Raw genomic sequence first — 17,557 nt, forward strand, 5'->3', positions numbered from 1 at the left:
AAATATTTAAATCATTGGAACATTAGCACTATTTCATCAAAGAAACTTCTAACCTATTGCTCAACTATCTGCAATTTATTGAAACAAATACAGCTAACCAAACGCACAATAACATAAAATGCACACACCTCCGGTCTTACGTAAAAATTTAATTACCTCGACGAAGCTTTGGAATCCGTGCATCAGACGCGTGTGGGTTTTACTTCATCATTTTTAGGGGAAAAAATAGGGAAAAAGTAGGGAAAACCTTCAAAAGGAACGTCACGATTATTGTGCTGACGATTGGCATTTCAGCCAGAATCAAGTGAAGATGTTGTTCATCGACATCATCGGTGTTTTCGTTGTGATTAACTTACCGTGCTTTTTCGGAAAGCCGATTACTCTAAGTAAGTACATTATTTTTGTTATTGCTGTGATTACTGGTATTCAGTTCATGTTCATTGTTCCCAGTGGCGGATCTAGCCGATTGTTTTGGAAGGGGGGCCAGTGGCGCACACAAGGGAGGGGTCCAGGGGGTCCGGACCCCTCCCATAAGTCTTGTTGTTTTTCCCCGATTGGTTACGATTCTATGTATTTTGTACGTAAAATATTTCCAAACAAAGCGAACAATAATTTCAGTTTTAATAAATGAAAAAAATAAAATCCTTACGCTAAAAGATTTTTAAAAATATTATGCACTTTTTGTATAACAAATGACCTAAAAGAAGCAGAATGGTGATTATAAATGAACACACTATAATACCGATGTTTTTAGTTTTGTATTTACGGATTAAAATGAGATTCTATGAACTTCTGGTGCTTCTACAACGATGAATTAGCTTTGCTGCATCCATTTCTTAATTATAAGAAAAGTAAAAGCGTAAAATTATTTTACTTTCTGGTAATTTGTTTAAGTATATGTCATTACAAAATACTAATTATTTATTCAATAGTTTATTTTTTACTGTTTTCCGTTCACGCGAATCGACAAAATCAAGTCAATATGTTCGACGACGTATTGGGGTATAATATGAAAATGAGGCTTTTGATCTCGGTCCCTCCGCTTGCAAAATTCCTGTGTGCGCCACTGAAGGGGTTCATTCGAATTTTTTTAACAAACTCTATTTGGATAATTTTCTAATGATCACCTCTCAAACAGTGCTGGATCATTGATTTTTCCGAAACCCACCGCCCCGACCCATCTTCATATCATTATACTAAGTTTAAATTTTAATATAACAACAGAAATTGAGTGAATTTATAAAATTTAAGATTTAAAACATAGTTAATACCGAAAAAATCTTTGCGTGTAATTTATTACTTTGAAGAAATGGATATCAATTTTTAGTTATGTTTCGTGTCATGTTTGGAGGAGCATGGGAATAAGGGACACTCCTAAAGAAAAGTTTCGAAATTGAAGCCAGAAAACACAAATTAAGGCCCCCGTTGGTCTCGTGAGTAATAGATGTACTCAGAGGACAGTCGCATTGATAGAACGTCCTCGTCTAAGTGTCATAAGTTGGCATCTAGAAATACACTGCTGGTAAAAAAAAATTGCATCACCCTCGACAACAATGCGACTATGTGAGAAGTTTTGGTCGATCGATTAACGATGAATGTATATGAAATTCTGCAAAACTTATGAAATAAACATTTAACAGCAGGAATCCGATAATTGCTTACGTAGATCGGGGCTGTTTCCGGGCCGAGGCAAGCTGCTGACCCCATGTTCATTTTTCCATTTCCGAACCTGCGTCTGAGTTTAGAGAAAAATATTTAGTTAAGCCCATGTCAATTTAATCTAATGGCAGGATAAAGGTTTTTAAATTGTTACTTACCAGTGTTGCCCTATGGCACGGATGCGGCGCGGTTAATGCAATTTTTTTTACCACCACTGTATTGTAAACGATGCAGCAAAGTTTTATAAATAAAATAGTTTTGTTTCGAGAAGGGGAATGTAATTTCTTTCCCATTCAAAGCCTAATTTTTTTTTAAAGTAGGGGTGCCCACCATGGGGGGGGGGGTGTCATGGCGCAGACTGCACCATTGAAATTTTTGGGGGGGGGGGAGAAGGGTTCTTTTGAGGGGTATTTTTAACTTTTTAGGGGGCTCTTGCTTTTAGGGGGTTTTATGCGCTATTTAGGTGGCGCCTTTGCCCTTAGGGGTACCCCTGTTTAAAGTAACACTCAGGTGTTGAATTTTGTTATTTTCTCATAATGCTTTTTTTATACGATATTTTCTTTTCTACACTCAGTAGCTGTTGGGAGGGACCATGGCCCTCATGCTCCCCTTCTAAATCCGCCCTTGATTCTTCAGCATTATGGTTTTCCAAGAGCACTTTTATTTTAACAGGAAATATTCAACGTTGTTTAGCACAGATAAACAGATTTTTCAAATCTGTTTATTTGTGCTAAACAACGTTGGATATTTCCTGTTATTCCTCGGCACAAAGGTATTTATTTATTAAAGGGTGTCCCAAAATTAACGCAAGATTTGAATTTGCCGCCAATTTTGCAATAAATGGTTGCCAACCCTGAAAAAAGAACAATTTGACAGCTGAGAGTTTAGGGTAATCAGAAATGGAGTGTTATACGATACAATAACGCTCTTTCATTATTGAACAATTGTTTCAAAAATAATGAAAGTTGAGGCTGGTCAAGCAGTTACTGTTATTGGCGCTCCGTATCGCAGCACGGTAATGCACGGGTGGTTGTGGGCTTGTTGACATAGACCTTTGAATTCAGATAACCCCATAAGAAGAAATTTAAAAATGTTAAATCACACGATCTAGGGTGCCAATTCTGATGACCGAAATGAGAGAGTACGCGACTAGGAAATGCCTGATGCAGTAATTGAAATGTTTCACTCTCTCTAGCTGTATGGTACAATAACATCCCATTTTTACTAACCCTAAACTCTCAACTGTCAAATTGTTCTTTTTTCATGGCTGCCAACAATTTATGGAAAAAATGGTGGCAAATTCAAATCTTGCGTTAATTTTGGGACACCCTTTACTTTTATTTTGTTTAGAGGTTTGATTTTAATTGAAATGCAGCAGTGGCAGATTTACCATGTCGCAATTGCGAGGGTTCCCAACAGCATAGTGGTCCCTAAGAGGATCATGAAATATGAAACCTGTTTCACGAAACATTTTATTTCAAAAGAGATGGACTATGGCACCCCCCCCCCCCTAAAAATACAATACGACGGGCATCCAAAACCTGTAAATCCGCCACTGAGATATAGTCATATCGATTATCCGAAGCCCTTTTAACCGGAACCTCGTTTAAGTAAACAATGTTACTTCAATGTCGCTGCATTAACTCCATATTTATGTTTGAAATTAAAGACAGAAGATGAAGTTAACTGCATTATGAATAACTCATTGATTTAACTGAGCTGATTATAATGCGCAAATGATGACAAAAGCACCCCACCCCCTTCCCTCAGAGCTAAGGCCCCTATATATACGAGTCGACGCATCAGCGTAAGATTAGCCATTTTGGATCGCAGTGTTTAAGTGGTTGCCTTTTCTGTCGAGTTATCGCGTTTGGTGATTGTCCACTGTGAGCAATTATTAGCGGCACGTAAATTGTTTATTAAATAAAATATTATTTTCGACAAATTTGGCGAAATTCGAAACTTTGCTGTGGTAACCCAGGCAGCGCATCAATGAAAAATCCGATCCAAAATGGCCTAACTAAAGCTGATGCGTCGACCCATTGCCTCCAAAATTGAATCAACGCCTATTTCCATGCAATGAATGTTTTATCTCAAGTCGAAGTTAAATTTAATAAAGAAGGTTTTGTGTTTTATGAATTAAGGTTTGAAGATAATAATGAAGAAAAATCGTCTTTCTTTTTGTAATATTTGCGTTCATGATCTCTAAAATTGATGTAGGACCGAAAGTAACTGAAAATCAAATAAGGGTTGTTGAAAATATAGTAATTTAACCCAATAAAAGCAAATCTACGGATATTGAAATGAATGTTTCTATCCCGAGATCATTACATTAATGTATCGAATTTCGTTTGATTTCATGCTATAGTTTTTGTGCTAGAACAGCTACAAAAAATTAATCAGACATACAGACACGTCCACGACAGACATCTAAAATTTTTTTTTAGCTCACTTCAAAACTTTTAAATTCGTCGAAATTCGAAAATTTTCACGAATCCAGTATTTTTTTTTTCTATATAGTCGGACGAACCTTTATTTAACAAATTTCGCGATTTAGCGAATTTTTATTTTTTCCTTATATGAAAGCAAAGACACTATTTAACGAATAATATACCCCGAATTAACAAATCATTTCAACAGCCAAAGTTTTTTTTTTTTTGTCAAGTTCAGTTAGAAAATATTACATTGTTTTCCAAATGACATATCCATATTGTCCGAAGCAGAAAAATACTTTTGTTGGATTTTGCAATTTTTGACGGGCGGGCAGCCAATGAATAGTGATTCTGATGCAGAAAGCGATAATGAAACTCCCATCAAAACTTACTTTTTCAAATGCTTTACATGATCTGGAAACAAACTGTAAAAACATATCTCACGGAGCAAGCTGTAAATAACACAGTATTTCTTTCTCTCCATAAAGTCGAAAGAGAATTATTTCCATGAAGTATCAAAAAAATTGTCAAAATCTATTACTCAGTACTTTAAAATTTCGAATTAACTAGTGTGTAATAATTAGTTTAAAGCTGAACAAAAAGTGTAAACTTTTTTTTTGGGGGGGGGGGATTTATGCGCAATTGCTTATTAGGGCTTATAGATAAAGTAAGTGCATTCCCCCCCCCCCGATATTACGAATAACCCCGATTTAACGAATAAAAGTTTTTCTCCCGATGAATACGTTAAATCGGGGTCCGACTGTATTAGATGTAGAAGCAGGTACAAAAAGGAAAAATACTAAATGAAACGAGCTGATGTGTGCATCACATGGCTTCCTTTTACTCCAATTTAATGTCATTTCCCCATTATTGGCAATTTTGATGTGATTCAATAGTTTACTCTCTAAATATCACCAACAGTGGCCAAATTGAAACCAGATTTTAAAACAAAAACGCCAAATGAGTCGCAAAGTTGGCGACAAAACTTGGCGACCAAAATACTGGTGATATATCGCCAAGTGTCCGCCAAATTATAACACCACTTGAGTTTACATCGAAATTAACAGTGATTTCCCCCCAAAAAGGGGCAAAAGACCCCTTTAGAAACACCCAAATGCAACGAAAAGGGGAGGTGCACAACTAGACCCCACTAGGAGCCTACGGACCAAATTTCAACTTTATAGAACTTACCGTTCTTGAGTTATGCGACATACATACGCACATACAGACGTCACGAGAAAACTCGTTGTAACTAACTCGGGAATCGTCAAAATGGATATTTCGCGTGTCTATACGTTCTTAGGCACTTTTCCACGTGTGGTCGAGTCGAAAAAAAACCCTCAATATTTATTCGGGGATGAGTAAAATGGAAATTAAGGTCGAGTTTTTGGTGAAATTTTTTTAAAAGGAAGTAAAAAATGTGTATGGAAAATGATTTAATAAAATGTCCTAAAAAAGGATAATGACACCTGCTTTGACAGTTGGATAGAACCAAAAGTTAGCTCTTGTCATTCTCGAAATTTACATGTGTGTCTGCTGAAAATGCCTGGACTGCCACCAGTCTTCAGCGATGGAAATTACCCTGTTCGTCGTTACTAGCTTCTTATTATCCAGCTGCTGCCCGCTGATACAACAATCAGCTTTCCCTGTTTGCTTTGTGACTGACAGCACACTGTTTCTCGACAGCTCTTAATGCGTCAGTGTTGGGGATGAAAAATCATGATTTCAGGAAACGAAAATATTTTCATAGTCTTTATTACTTGGAATTGGAAATTTAGGTCTTGTGGAAATTAGGATTTGTGGACAAGTTGCGTCTGCATTTATGTTTTATGACCGGTGCATTTACGCTCATAACCGACCCAATTCCACACTCAACCTTGATTGTACCGCCGACTGGTAACCGTTTTCCGAACATTTTGCAGACTGACAAAATTGTTATTTCTTCCTTTTTTTTTGTAACTATTACATCTTTTATATAACTGAATTGTAAAAACTTTTTAACTACGATTTACTCACGATAAAACTGAAATGTAAATGTAAATAATTATCATTATTTACGAAGTTAGATAAACCATTGAGGAAAACCACATAAAATTATTTTTAAAAAAATGTGCGTCACGGGACACTCGGCAGAAGTGATAATTTTCATAGGATTAAATTATTATCATTATTTAATATTATGAAAGTAACGCTCGGCTTATGCTGGCTATATTAAGCAACGAAATTTTTGCATTGTAGGCATCTAAAAATCTTGCAAAGACTGCATCAAGTACAGTTCCGTGACTTGTAGTTCCAAAGTAGTAATGCCAGACGAGAATAGGGAAGTTTTCGATTTTTCAATTTTATTTTTATATGATAGAGTAACATGTATGAACATCATAGGTGAAAAAAATTTTGCGATACGATAAGTAGTTTTTTTTAAATTATTTTTTAAAGTTCAAGCTCTTGTGACGTCAAATGGCATAGGAAGTGACGTCATCCCCCCTTACGATAGGGGAGAAGCGAAGGTCACGCATTCGACTTCGAAGACGAAACGTAAAAGGCTTTCTCCTCGCATTTTACTCCTCGCGTTTCTGGAACATTAAACCTCTCATCCTCTCGAAAATATTCGAATATCTCACTGGTGTTACTTGAGGAAGATTATTTAGATTGTGCTTTAACGAATCTGGCCTCCATAGTGTGTTCAAAAGGATTATTGAATTTCTAAAAAATAAAAATATCAGCGCGCTCAAAATGTCCCTAGCGAAAACAAGGGATCTTCGGCGCCCATTCGCGCCCTGTGACGTAGACTCGTGACGTTTCAGAAGCGCGCACTTTTGCGCGTGGATTTTTACAAATTCATTAAAAACCAACCACGGTGTTTTAAAATTCGGCGATGGTGAATTTTTTAGTTTTGAGGGTCAATTAACAATATCCAATAGCCAAAATATGAACATTTAATAGGTTGCAACTTCCCTATTGCGCCGTTACGCGTTATGTCACAAATCAGTTTACCCTCCCATAAGAAGTTATCCCTTCAAAAACAATCTTTCTTTGAAGACGACTGGACGTCACTCTTTGAAAGAGGAAGGGGTTCGTGAAAGTGTGAATTTGTGACAAGGGGGAGGGAGGGAGGGGGGTAAAAAGAAGTGTGCAACTTATTAATAGTAGTGTGAAAAGGAAATAGGAGGTGATAAAATGAAGTATGACAAAAGGGGCTACATAAAACGTATGTAACACTTGAGGGAAGATGAATAGGGCGAAAGTTTCAAGTCCCACCTCGGAAAAATTGAAAACCTGGCATTGAGGCTTCCCCGTCCAATAACTTTAGTTGAAATAAAAAGAACTGAAGCTATTCTAAGCTTGGCCGTATTGGCTCCCACCGAAATTAAAACATATCTTACGCCGCCAAGAAAAGTAACTCAACTCAAAGAAAAAACCGGCAATGTGTGTAGAAAATCAAGGTTTTAAGCACTAGTTGCTGTTGAAAGCGATAAGTCTCAAATATTGCAATATGCGCACACAATTTATAATGGGATGCTTACTGCTTAGTTTTTGTCGTCTATAGTAAGAATGCGTACTAAAAGTTCTAAAACTTTTCTTCTGAATTATGAAATTCCAATGATGTGGTCTATTGATTACATCGTTTTTATGCCACCACGCACCATTATGTAAGCTAACTTTGTGCGAATTTTGTGGCAGGAAAGAGCATTAAATTCAGATTTCAAACCAATAGCTAGTATGTGTTTCCCAAATTTTGAGATGTCACTTGCTTTGACGAAGCGCGATATATTCGCCACTGATAGAGATACTTCCGAATTCCTAAGAAATGGTCGAGTGGATAGCGTATGTCCAACAGAGGGAAGTATATGCAAAAACCATAAACCTGCCATGAAATATTTGCATCAACCGCGAAATGAGATGGCCAACTTTCTATTTAAGGCGGAAGTCTGGCTTTGTCACAATAGATATAGTCACCATGAGAAAAACAATTTCACTCCTTCTCTTTCTATTCAGACGCTAAATGGCAGCAAAGAAGAAAGTAATAATTTTTCATAAGGAACTAGATTTTAAGGTAGATCGTAATGTGTATCCGAAAAAAGAAGCGAACTTAATTGAAAAAACTCTTTGTTATGCTGCTGGTTTTAAAGACCATAGTTTAGCAGGGGGACAGCGAAGAGGGTTGTTTCAGACTGAACTTCCACCCGGATTCGGGCACCCTCGGTTTTTAGTCATATTACCAATCCTAGTATGCTAATATTAAGGCGTTTATAAACACCTGGTTATGCACTGACGAAGAAAATTCATGAAAAAAAAACTGCTTCAGATTTTAACATAATTTTTTTATAATTTTGATCCTCTTGCAAAAAGTTTTTTAAAAGAGCCAATTCACTACTCCTTGTGCATCTTTTGTAACTTTGAGAAGATTTAGACGGTTTTCAACTTCTCACCAGGTACAGTCATAGAAAAAAAAAACGAAACACTTTTAATTATTCGGCCATTTTTCATGCTAGAAAGGAAAGAAAGATGTCATCCGACTTAGTTTAAAGTCTTCTTTAAAACTACGTAGGTAAAATTTTGATAAGGGACCATATACAAAGCAAAATGAGCACCAACTCTTGATTTTCAAATGGGAACCCCTAATTTTTGCTACATAATTATGTTTAGACCGCAAAATACAGCCAGGATACGAAATTTCACTGCATTCCGTGCAGTACAACAGGAGTTATTAACGAAAAACGTTTTAGGGACCATCACCACATTGAAAACGCATCTTTCAACGTCACGGTTTATCAAGTAACGGAAGGTGAACAATGAAAAGATCGAGATTATCCAGCTCAACTCATGCTTTTTTGAAGTTCTCTTTTCTTCCGTAATCCGATACTTTTTAGCCGATTATGTTGTGGCAAAAAGCTATTTACGGTCGTTTTTTTTTTTTTTTTTGAAAAAAAAAAGTAAAAATATTTACTGATTTTTGTCTATCTGCATTAACCTAAGAAAGACGGATGAGGTTTGGCTGGTCCATCGTATAGATTGTTCTTTAGTAACAAGTTGAGTAGTAGTATGACAAATTAAAAGTAATGGAACTTTTTGACTTTTTCTAATATAAACCTATTGGATTGCTCATATAATCATTCGAGCCTCAAAGAAATGTAAATATTCAACCTTATACCTAGAAACATGATGTGAATATGTTTGATAAATGTTGCACCTATGTTACAGGTTTATTTTGGAATGAATAAAAAGTCTTTGATTGTAAAATGGAATTGCGCGTTTTTAATTTCGCAGAACATCGGCAGAAGTTTGAGCCATCGCACACAAAAATATAAAAAATATACCGCACAACGTGGGAAGACGCAGCATTAAATAGATTGGAGACTCGAGCGAAGCAAGGTCCATTTATTCCGTGAAAACTTGCTCTAAATACATAAAATGAACGAAGTATCAATCTAAAAAATAAAGCAGAAACAGGAGAATATAAATACCCGTTAATGAGCAAACCCTTTATACTCGAACTTTATTTGGGAAAAATTTGGTTATTTGAATTAACCCAGTGGACAAACACAGTAATTGTTCTAGAGGCTTTTTTGTAATCAATCAAAAGAGAATTTGTTTCAAATCCTAATTTATGCGAAAGATCATAATGCGTGGTATTATTAAAAAGACATAACACAATCGGCGGCTTTAGTTAAACATGTAACATCTCTTAAAACCAATTTAGGAAAGTAATTTCCCAATGCTGTTTCTAGCAACGAGATTCGAGATGGTTCAACCCGTAATTAAAAAAAAAAAAAAAAAAAAGTCATTTTAATTTTAACCAAGGTGAACGGAAATCTGACTTCTTGTCATTTCTCCGATTTTGTAACATTACAAACAAAACTTAACTTTATTTGATATTGTTTCGCGCACTATATACTTGCACACTAGCATTGTCTACAGCATCAGGCTGGCGCACCTATAGCAATACTCTAGGCAGCATACCCGACAGGCGGGTTGAACTACCCAGAAGCTACGATTTCGTCCTCGCTGCATATTTCGCAGACTGGAATCGGAACTGAGCGTGTGGGATGCGGAAGTCATCTTATTGAAGCTGAGAGTGCGAATAAACTGGTAGGCAAAGTAAATTTATCTGCTGTATGTTTACGGCATCTCACTGGTGAGATAAATTTTCTTCATCCACCAGTTTTTAGGCACTCTCGGCTTCAATGACATGACACCTGCTACATTGTTCGGTTAAATCTAGTTCAGTGCTGTTGTGTTCAATATTAGGACTCACAGCAACCATGGAATGGGAAAACCAATTCGCAGTGAAGACGCGGGCCGCATTCTGCCCGCGACGTTGGTCCATGTGGCCCGTTGTGTGTTCGAAGAATAAGAACAGGAAGTGGAATTAGTTCCAGTGTCACAAAGTTGGAGCCGAATATCCAGATATTGGATTCTGAAAAATATACATTTAATAAAATAGGCACCCATTAGTTGATAACAATATTTTTTTTCACTTTCTTTCTTTGACGATATTTTTCCATGTTGTTCAAAAGAGAAGAAAATTTTTTGAAATTTTATCATTGTCTTGCGAGAATTATTTTAATGTGAAATGCACGCCAATGACCGAGAAAGTAAATAGAAAAATAGTATTTAAATTATAATTAAGAATAGACAAAAACTCAACTTAATCTAACACGCAAATTAATGTTTTGTTAAATCTTTGACGAAGTCAAAAAAAAAAAAAGTTCACAATTAGCCACAACTACTACTTTTGTGCTGAATACAGCTCAAAGCACGCGGCCCACTAATGCGATTGAGATTTCCTCTCTTAGATCCTAACACATTGAAAATTATTCAAACTCTATACAAAAAGAATTAATTCCTAAAAACCAGTAAACTTATCTAAGAGCAATTATTATTTTTTGACCCATTTGGATACTGTTAAAGGAGAAACTTTACACTGTCGGCTATTTTTCGAGTACTTTTTCCCGAATTAGACAAGGCAATAATTTTTCCTTTTAGCAAATTATCACCGGGAAGAGCCACTAATTCTACTCTATTACAACATGACTGGCAAGACACTGGGGTTTTGTTTTATGTTTCTGTGAAAAAGTTGTGCACGTTAATTTTTTTGAGCAATCACGATTGCTTATTGCTTTCATTTGACTGTTTTAATGTGATATCATTTTATTTTCCCACCAGCACCCTCCGCAGCACCATCGTCGGCCGGCCGCCTCACGATGCTGCTCCTCTGGGGAAAACTGTCTCCAGGTCGCGTCAATATCCTACACACACACATACACTCGCTCCTACACACACATACACGCACTCCTACACACACACATACACGCACTCCTACACACACACATACACACTCATGCCTGCACAGACACAAACACTCATGCCTACATACACACACACACGAACGCCTACACACACGCGCGTACTCACACATACGAACGCCTACACGCACATGCGCGTACACACACACACGAACGCCTACACGCACATGCGCGTACACACACACACGAACGCCTACACGCACGCACATGCATACATACACACACACGAACGCCTACACGCACGCACATGCATACATACACACACACGCGCATACATACACATACACGGCTCGTGAGTGCGAAAAACATTATTTGAATTCAATATGCCAAAAATTCAAATATATATGTATATATATATATATATATATATATATTATTTGAGTTATTGTTTTACAAAAGGCAATGGCTAAACTCAGAAAAAAAAATAAATAAAAAATAAATTAAATAAAAAAAAATAAAATAAAAAAACAGAAGTATTTAAAGTATAGCTTTTGATTTAAAAAGTTCCATAAAATATTCTTTTATTAGACAATGAAGTAGTGTTTCGCATTATTTACTTTGACGTCTGAACGATATCTACAAAAAACTGACGGTTGCAATATTGTGTTGTTCTTCTGCAGAGACAGCGAATAAATTTATGCATTTAAAAAATTCATAGGCGTAACTCTAATGTAGAAAAACCACGTTATAATTGGTTTACTTAGTTTGTTGAACAATTTTTTTCTTTTTTTACGAAGAAACCAACTTTCATAATTTCTGTTTTAAAAAAGTATACGGTCCCCTAAAGTAGGAAAAAAGGAATTTTTAAGCATAGCGCAAAAACTACTGAATATTTTGAGCTCAAATTTTGGATTCCCTCATAAAAGCTCTTCTAGATTGTTTTTCCGTTAAAATTTAATATGGTTTCAGATCATATTTTTTTCAAAAAATATTAAAATAATTCATAAAAAAACTAAAATTACATTTTGGGCGTTATAAATGATGTTTTTATTATTGGGTCGATTTATATTTTGATACAAAAAAACAATCTTTGCCGTGCCTAATCTAGTTTTTGTGTTATGAGTAAAAATATCAAAATACGTTTTAACATTACGAGAGGAATTTTTCAAAACTCGATTCTGAAGTAACGGCTGGATCGAATTAAACAAAACTTTGTATACAAAGTTAAAAAAAGATGCTGATTACAAATATGTGATAAAAAAAGGGGGTTCTCATTGAAAAATTTGAAGTTGATGCTCGTTTTAATATGAAGACGACCCCTTAACAACAATTTTTTACCATAATTATGTAGAACTTTTTATTTCTGAAACAATGACACCTTACACGTGTCTCTAGTATCAATAGTCTTTGAATACGATCGAGTGTTTCGTTTTTTTTTCTATGACTGTACAAGCGCAGTTGTAGTTTACCTTCCAGGGGGGGGGGGGGGGTTGCTCATAACATTCCTTATGTTGATGTTGACTGTCAAATAGTATTATAGTATTAGCAATGTGCGATAAAATCAAAGGTTCTGGGGGGTGACCCTCAAATCTTCCTCGCCCACCCTTTCCCAAGTTAGTATTTTTATTTCAAGGAGCCGTTTTCGACATTCGATTTTTAGTGCCACCTACATAGTTTTAGCTCATACTGTAATAAAATAAAAAGAGAATTACATATAAATCTCAAATACTATTTCTTTAAAAAAAATGTATTTCAGTACAAGTCTTCATAAACCCCCTGTATATCGGTCATGTAAGGACTGTATGACCGAAACCATTCCCACATCAAAAATGTCTTTCTGTTTTGAACTTACTTGCTTTTCACAGAAAAAAATTCTATACAGGGGTGGGGGCACCCCTGTATAGAATCACTCCCCAAATTCAATGGCGAAAATTCCCCCCAAAATTTTTCTCTACCCTTTCCCCCTTTTTTATTTATTATTACAGCTCTCTTTTTTTGTGTTTTATTTATTTTTATAAAATAGTTTTTATTTATTTATTTAGCTTTAATGATTGTTGTCATTTTATTAGACAAGCTCTTCGCTACGCCAGTGATCTACACACACACCCACCCACACAAACTAAATAAATAAATAAAGTATAAACAGAATAAAATAATATAAATAAATAATTTAAATTAAAAATAAATCTATAAATAAATAGTAAACATTTACCCCCCCCCCCATTTTGATGTCGCAACTGCGCCATAATTCTTCCCCCTCCCCCTATGGGCACCCCTGAGTATATATGTGGCTCAGCTTACAATACTTTTTGTACCGATAGTACAATTTTTATTTTTAAAATTGTAACATAAGTTTAAAAATCATAGTAACAGCAGCAATGCTTCATAAGAGAAAAATAAATTGATCCTTTTAATTACTTGTCGATCAAGTAGTTGCAGTCATTACGAATATATATGGCAAACTGCAAATATTTTCGCTCTTCCTCTAGAGCTTTATTATCCAGGTGCGCGTTGAGCAAACGGAATAAAACGTCGAAAACGATGAAGATTGTTTCGATATTATCGTAGTTTGATTTTGTTACCGTTCTCATATATTCAACGATGGTAGATCATAAACCAGCTAATTAGAACGACTGTTACTCATATAATTGCTTTCTGGACAGTTCTTCGCACAAATGCTTTCAAGGTGAATAATAAGACTCGAATTGGCGTTAAGTTATCTTCACTTAATTGCATACGGCAAAAGAAGTGAAATTGTTCCTTTGTCTGTTACGAAAATTCCAGCCATATTTTGAAGATCATTGAATGTACTCTCTCCCGTTCATGTACATCACGGAGCTTTCCGTCTATAAAATAATTAAATACAGTATTATGTACCCCAAAGTTTTTAGACAACTATTTAGAAACCAACGAATTAAAAAAAAATTTTAAAAAGTTAAAAAAACTAGTTTGAATTTTGACCTCTTGAATTCAAATTATGTTTTTCGCAATCACGAGTGTGTGTATGTATGTAGACATGTGTGTTTATGTGTGTGGGGGGGGGGTATGTGTGTTTGTGTGTAGGGGCTATGTGTATGTGTGTGTAGGCATGTGTGTTTGTGTGTGTGCAGGCATGAGTGTGTGGGTAGTTGTGTGTATGAGTGTTTGTGTGTAGTGAAAAATGTGTATGGGTGTGTAGGCATATGTGTTTGTGTCTGTGTGCAGGCATGAGTGTGATGAGTGGGTGGGTAGTTGTGTGTAGGTGTGTGTGTGTGTATGTGTAGGTGTCTGTATGTATGTGTAGGTGTCTGTATAAATGCGTGTGTGTGTATGTATGTGTTTGAGTGTGTGCATGTGTTTGTGTATGTGTGTGTAGGTGCATGTATTTGTGTGTGCGCGCGCGTGTGTGTGTGTGTATAATTGTGTATGTATGCGCGTGTGTGTAGCATATGGATGCAACCTGGAGACGGTTTTCGCTATAGCAGCAGCATCGTGAGCAGCCGGTCGACGGTGATGCTGCAGAGGGTGCTGGCGGGAAAATAAAATGATAGCACATCAAAACAGTCAAATGAAAACAATAAGCAATCGTGATTGCTCAGTAATAAAATAATTAGCAATTATGTAATAATAATTAACAATAAATTTGCAAACTGAGTGCAGAAAAATAATAATTATAAATCTCTGCATCTCTTTTAACAGTTATAATAAGCCTACACCAGTGGCGCACACAGGAATTTTTCAAGGGGAGGGTCCAAGGTCGAAAGCCTCATTTTCATATCATACCCCAATACTCCGTCAATTTCAAACATACTGACTTGATTATATCGATTCTCGAGAACGAAAAACAGTAGAAAATAAACTATTGATTAAAAAAATTAGCATTATTTAATGTATTATACTCAAATAAAAAAACCAGAAAGCAAAATAATTTAAGGTTTTACTTTTCTCATAATTAAAAAATGGATTCAAGTTCAGAAAATCTCATTTTAATCTGTAATTACAAAACCAAAAACATGATTATTACAGTGTATTCATTTATAATCCTGCTTCTTATAGGAAAAGTGCACAACTCTTTTAAATATCTTTTAACATGAGGATTTTACTTTTTCACTTATTAGAACTGAAATCATTGTTACCTTTGTTTGAAATTAATCTACGTACTAAATACATAGAATTGTAATCAATCGGGAAAAAAAGCAATACCTATAGGAGGGGGTCCGGACCCCCTGGACCCCTCCCTTGTGTGCGCCACTGGCCTACACTAATATTTATATTTGCGGAGAGTATATGAGAGTTGTTCACATGTGCCCCTACATGTTGCGCTCACAAGTGCCCCAGCATCTACCTTACAATTAATTTTCAAAAACAAAGAATTTTTAATTTAATTACAAAATTTAAACATTGGCATAAATTTACGTGAATGTTCATACAATGCTAGCGGTTTCTGTAAACACGGGTTTTTTTACGTGGATGTGTGTTTAGCCCATCGCTCAACCCTCCTCTTTTAATGAAAAAATTTGCATAAATGGAAAGGAAATAGATGAAGTCGACAATTTTATTTATCTACTAGTGGCACCCGTACGGCTTCGCCCGTAATAGAAAAATTAAAGGTCTTTTGTTTTGCCTGTATATTTACAAATAATGTATGGTGAATTTTCTCGCCAATTGGCTTGTACCGACGTTACAGTTCCACGTTATGATAATTTCGTATCTCGCCAATTGACTTGTGCCCATGTTACGGTTCCACGTTATGGTAACTTCGTAATTTATGATAGTTTTTTTCTTAAAATTGGAATAAAAAAGGAACCACATCGAATTTTCGAAAAATCGCTTCGAGGTGCACACCCCCATGCTACATACTAACTTCGTGCCAAATTTCATGAAAATCGGATGGAATGAAACGCTAGCGGTCTCATGCGCCACTAGGCGTTAAGAGAATCAAGTCAAGTCATACAATGGTTTGCAATAATTAAATTCAGCTTATTAGTAAGTTTAAAATATATTTTTACACGAAGAAGACAATGATAAAAGTACATAAGCATCCGCTAAAACAAAGAAGCTTTCACCACATGGAACATAAGCTGGCTCCTTGCTCTAAAAGTTTGTTTAAAAAGTAGAGCTGGTACTGCTATTGCTTGAGAATTTTTTGAGATTTCTTGCTTGACGTTATCCTAGTGAAACATACCATGTTCACATGTGCCCTCTTTTCCCCTATATGTTTATCTGTGTCATTGCTATTGAAAGAGCAAAAGAAATGTTTCAGTTTGACACGTGAAATCAGTCTAGGAAAGATATGCAACAATTTGAGAAAATAAAAAATTATTTGAATTTTCAAGTTTTGAAACCAAACTACGTTTTTCGCCATCATGAATTGTGACATTAACCTACTCGTTGCGGGTTAGTGTTGGTACAAATGAAATGGCTCCTATCGCAGCTCGTGAGTGCGAAAAACATTTGAGTTCAAATCATCAAAATTCAAATGGATGCCAGAGCCTGGGGGGAACTGGATGTTGTGTGCTGGATGCTGTGTTCGATTTTCTGATTCCGAGTCACAACTGACTACAACTGTATTTATGTCGAGGACTGCATACTAAGTGCCTTGCCTCCATAATTTTATATACCGATAGATGGCAGCACCATCACCGGATCGAACAGTTAATGAGCATTTAGAACTAGTCCAGGAGCTGATAGCTACCTGGTGCTAGCACCCCCAGAGGTATCGTTTCACTTGGAGGACATTGAGACCACGAGCATATTTAACGTCGCCCAGTCCCCTTTAATGACGACGGTGGATCTTCGACCATCGAGGTTCGAACTCAGGACCCTCCAGCCCCGAATCCGACACACTACCGATCGGGCTACCGCGACCCTAGGATGCTGTTTCTCTTGGAAGATTAAGCAAAGTCGAGAGGATTGGTTATAAATAAAGTCCATTCCAATGGATATGGACGCCGCCGACCAGGAGGAGGGACATGCTCGCAGAGTCCCGTGGGCAAGAGGACATTGATATTTCCGCCCAAAAAGAGGGACATACTAGCATACTAGTGGAGGCCCATGGACTAGAGGAATTTCTGTTAAAAGCCAAAGAAAAATAAAATCAAATGAACATGAACTACAGTCAACTGAAAACAATAAGCAATCGTGATTGCTCTATAATCCAATTCGCAACTCCAATAAACTATAGGGGGCGCTGCAGCCACTGTCTAATGGCGGATGAAAAAGATAAAGCAAACAAATGCC

General features: G+C 36.3%; 1 protein-coding gene across 1 annotated transcript in view; it reads left to right on the forward strand.

Moving 5' to 3' along the window:
• The first annotated feature begins 232 nt into the window (after positions 1 to 232).
• Positions 233 to 17,557, forward strand: part of LOC129227805 (uncharacterized) — a 36,685-nt gene continuing 19,360 nt past the window's right edge. The window contains exon 1 of the mRNA XM_054862416.1: positions 233 to 386. Coding sequence (XP_054718391.1) covers positions 311 to 386 — 76 coding nt within the window. The 5' untranslated portion in view covers positions 233 to 310. The remainder of the gene's footprint in view (positions 387 to 17,557) is intronic.

Source organism: Uloborus diversus, chromosome 8, assembly GCF_026930045.1.
Source record: "Uloborus diversus isolate 005 chromosome 8, Udiv.v.3.1, whole genome shotgun sequence".
NCBI classification, from domain to species: domain Eukaryota; kingdom Metazoa; phylum Arthropoda; class Arachnida; order Araneae; family Uloboridae; genus Uloborus; species Uloborus diversus.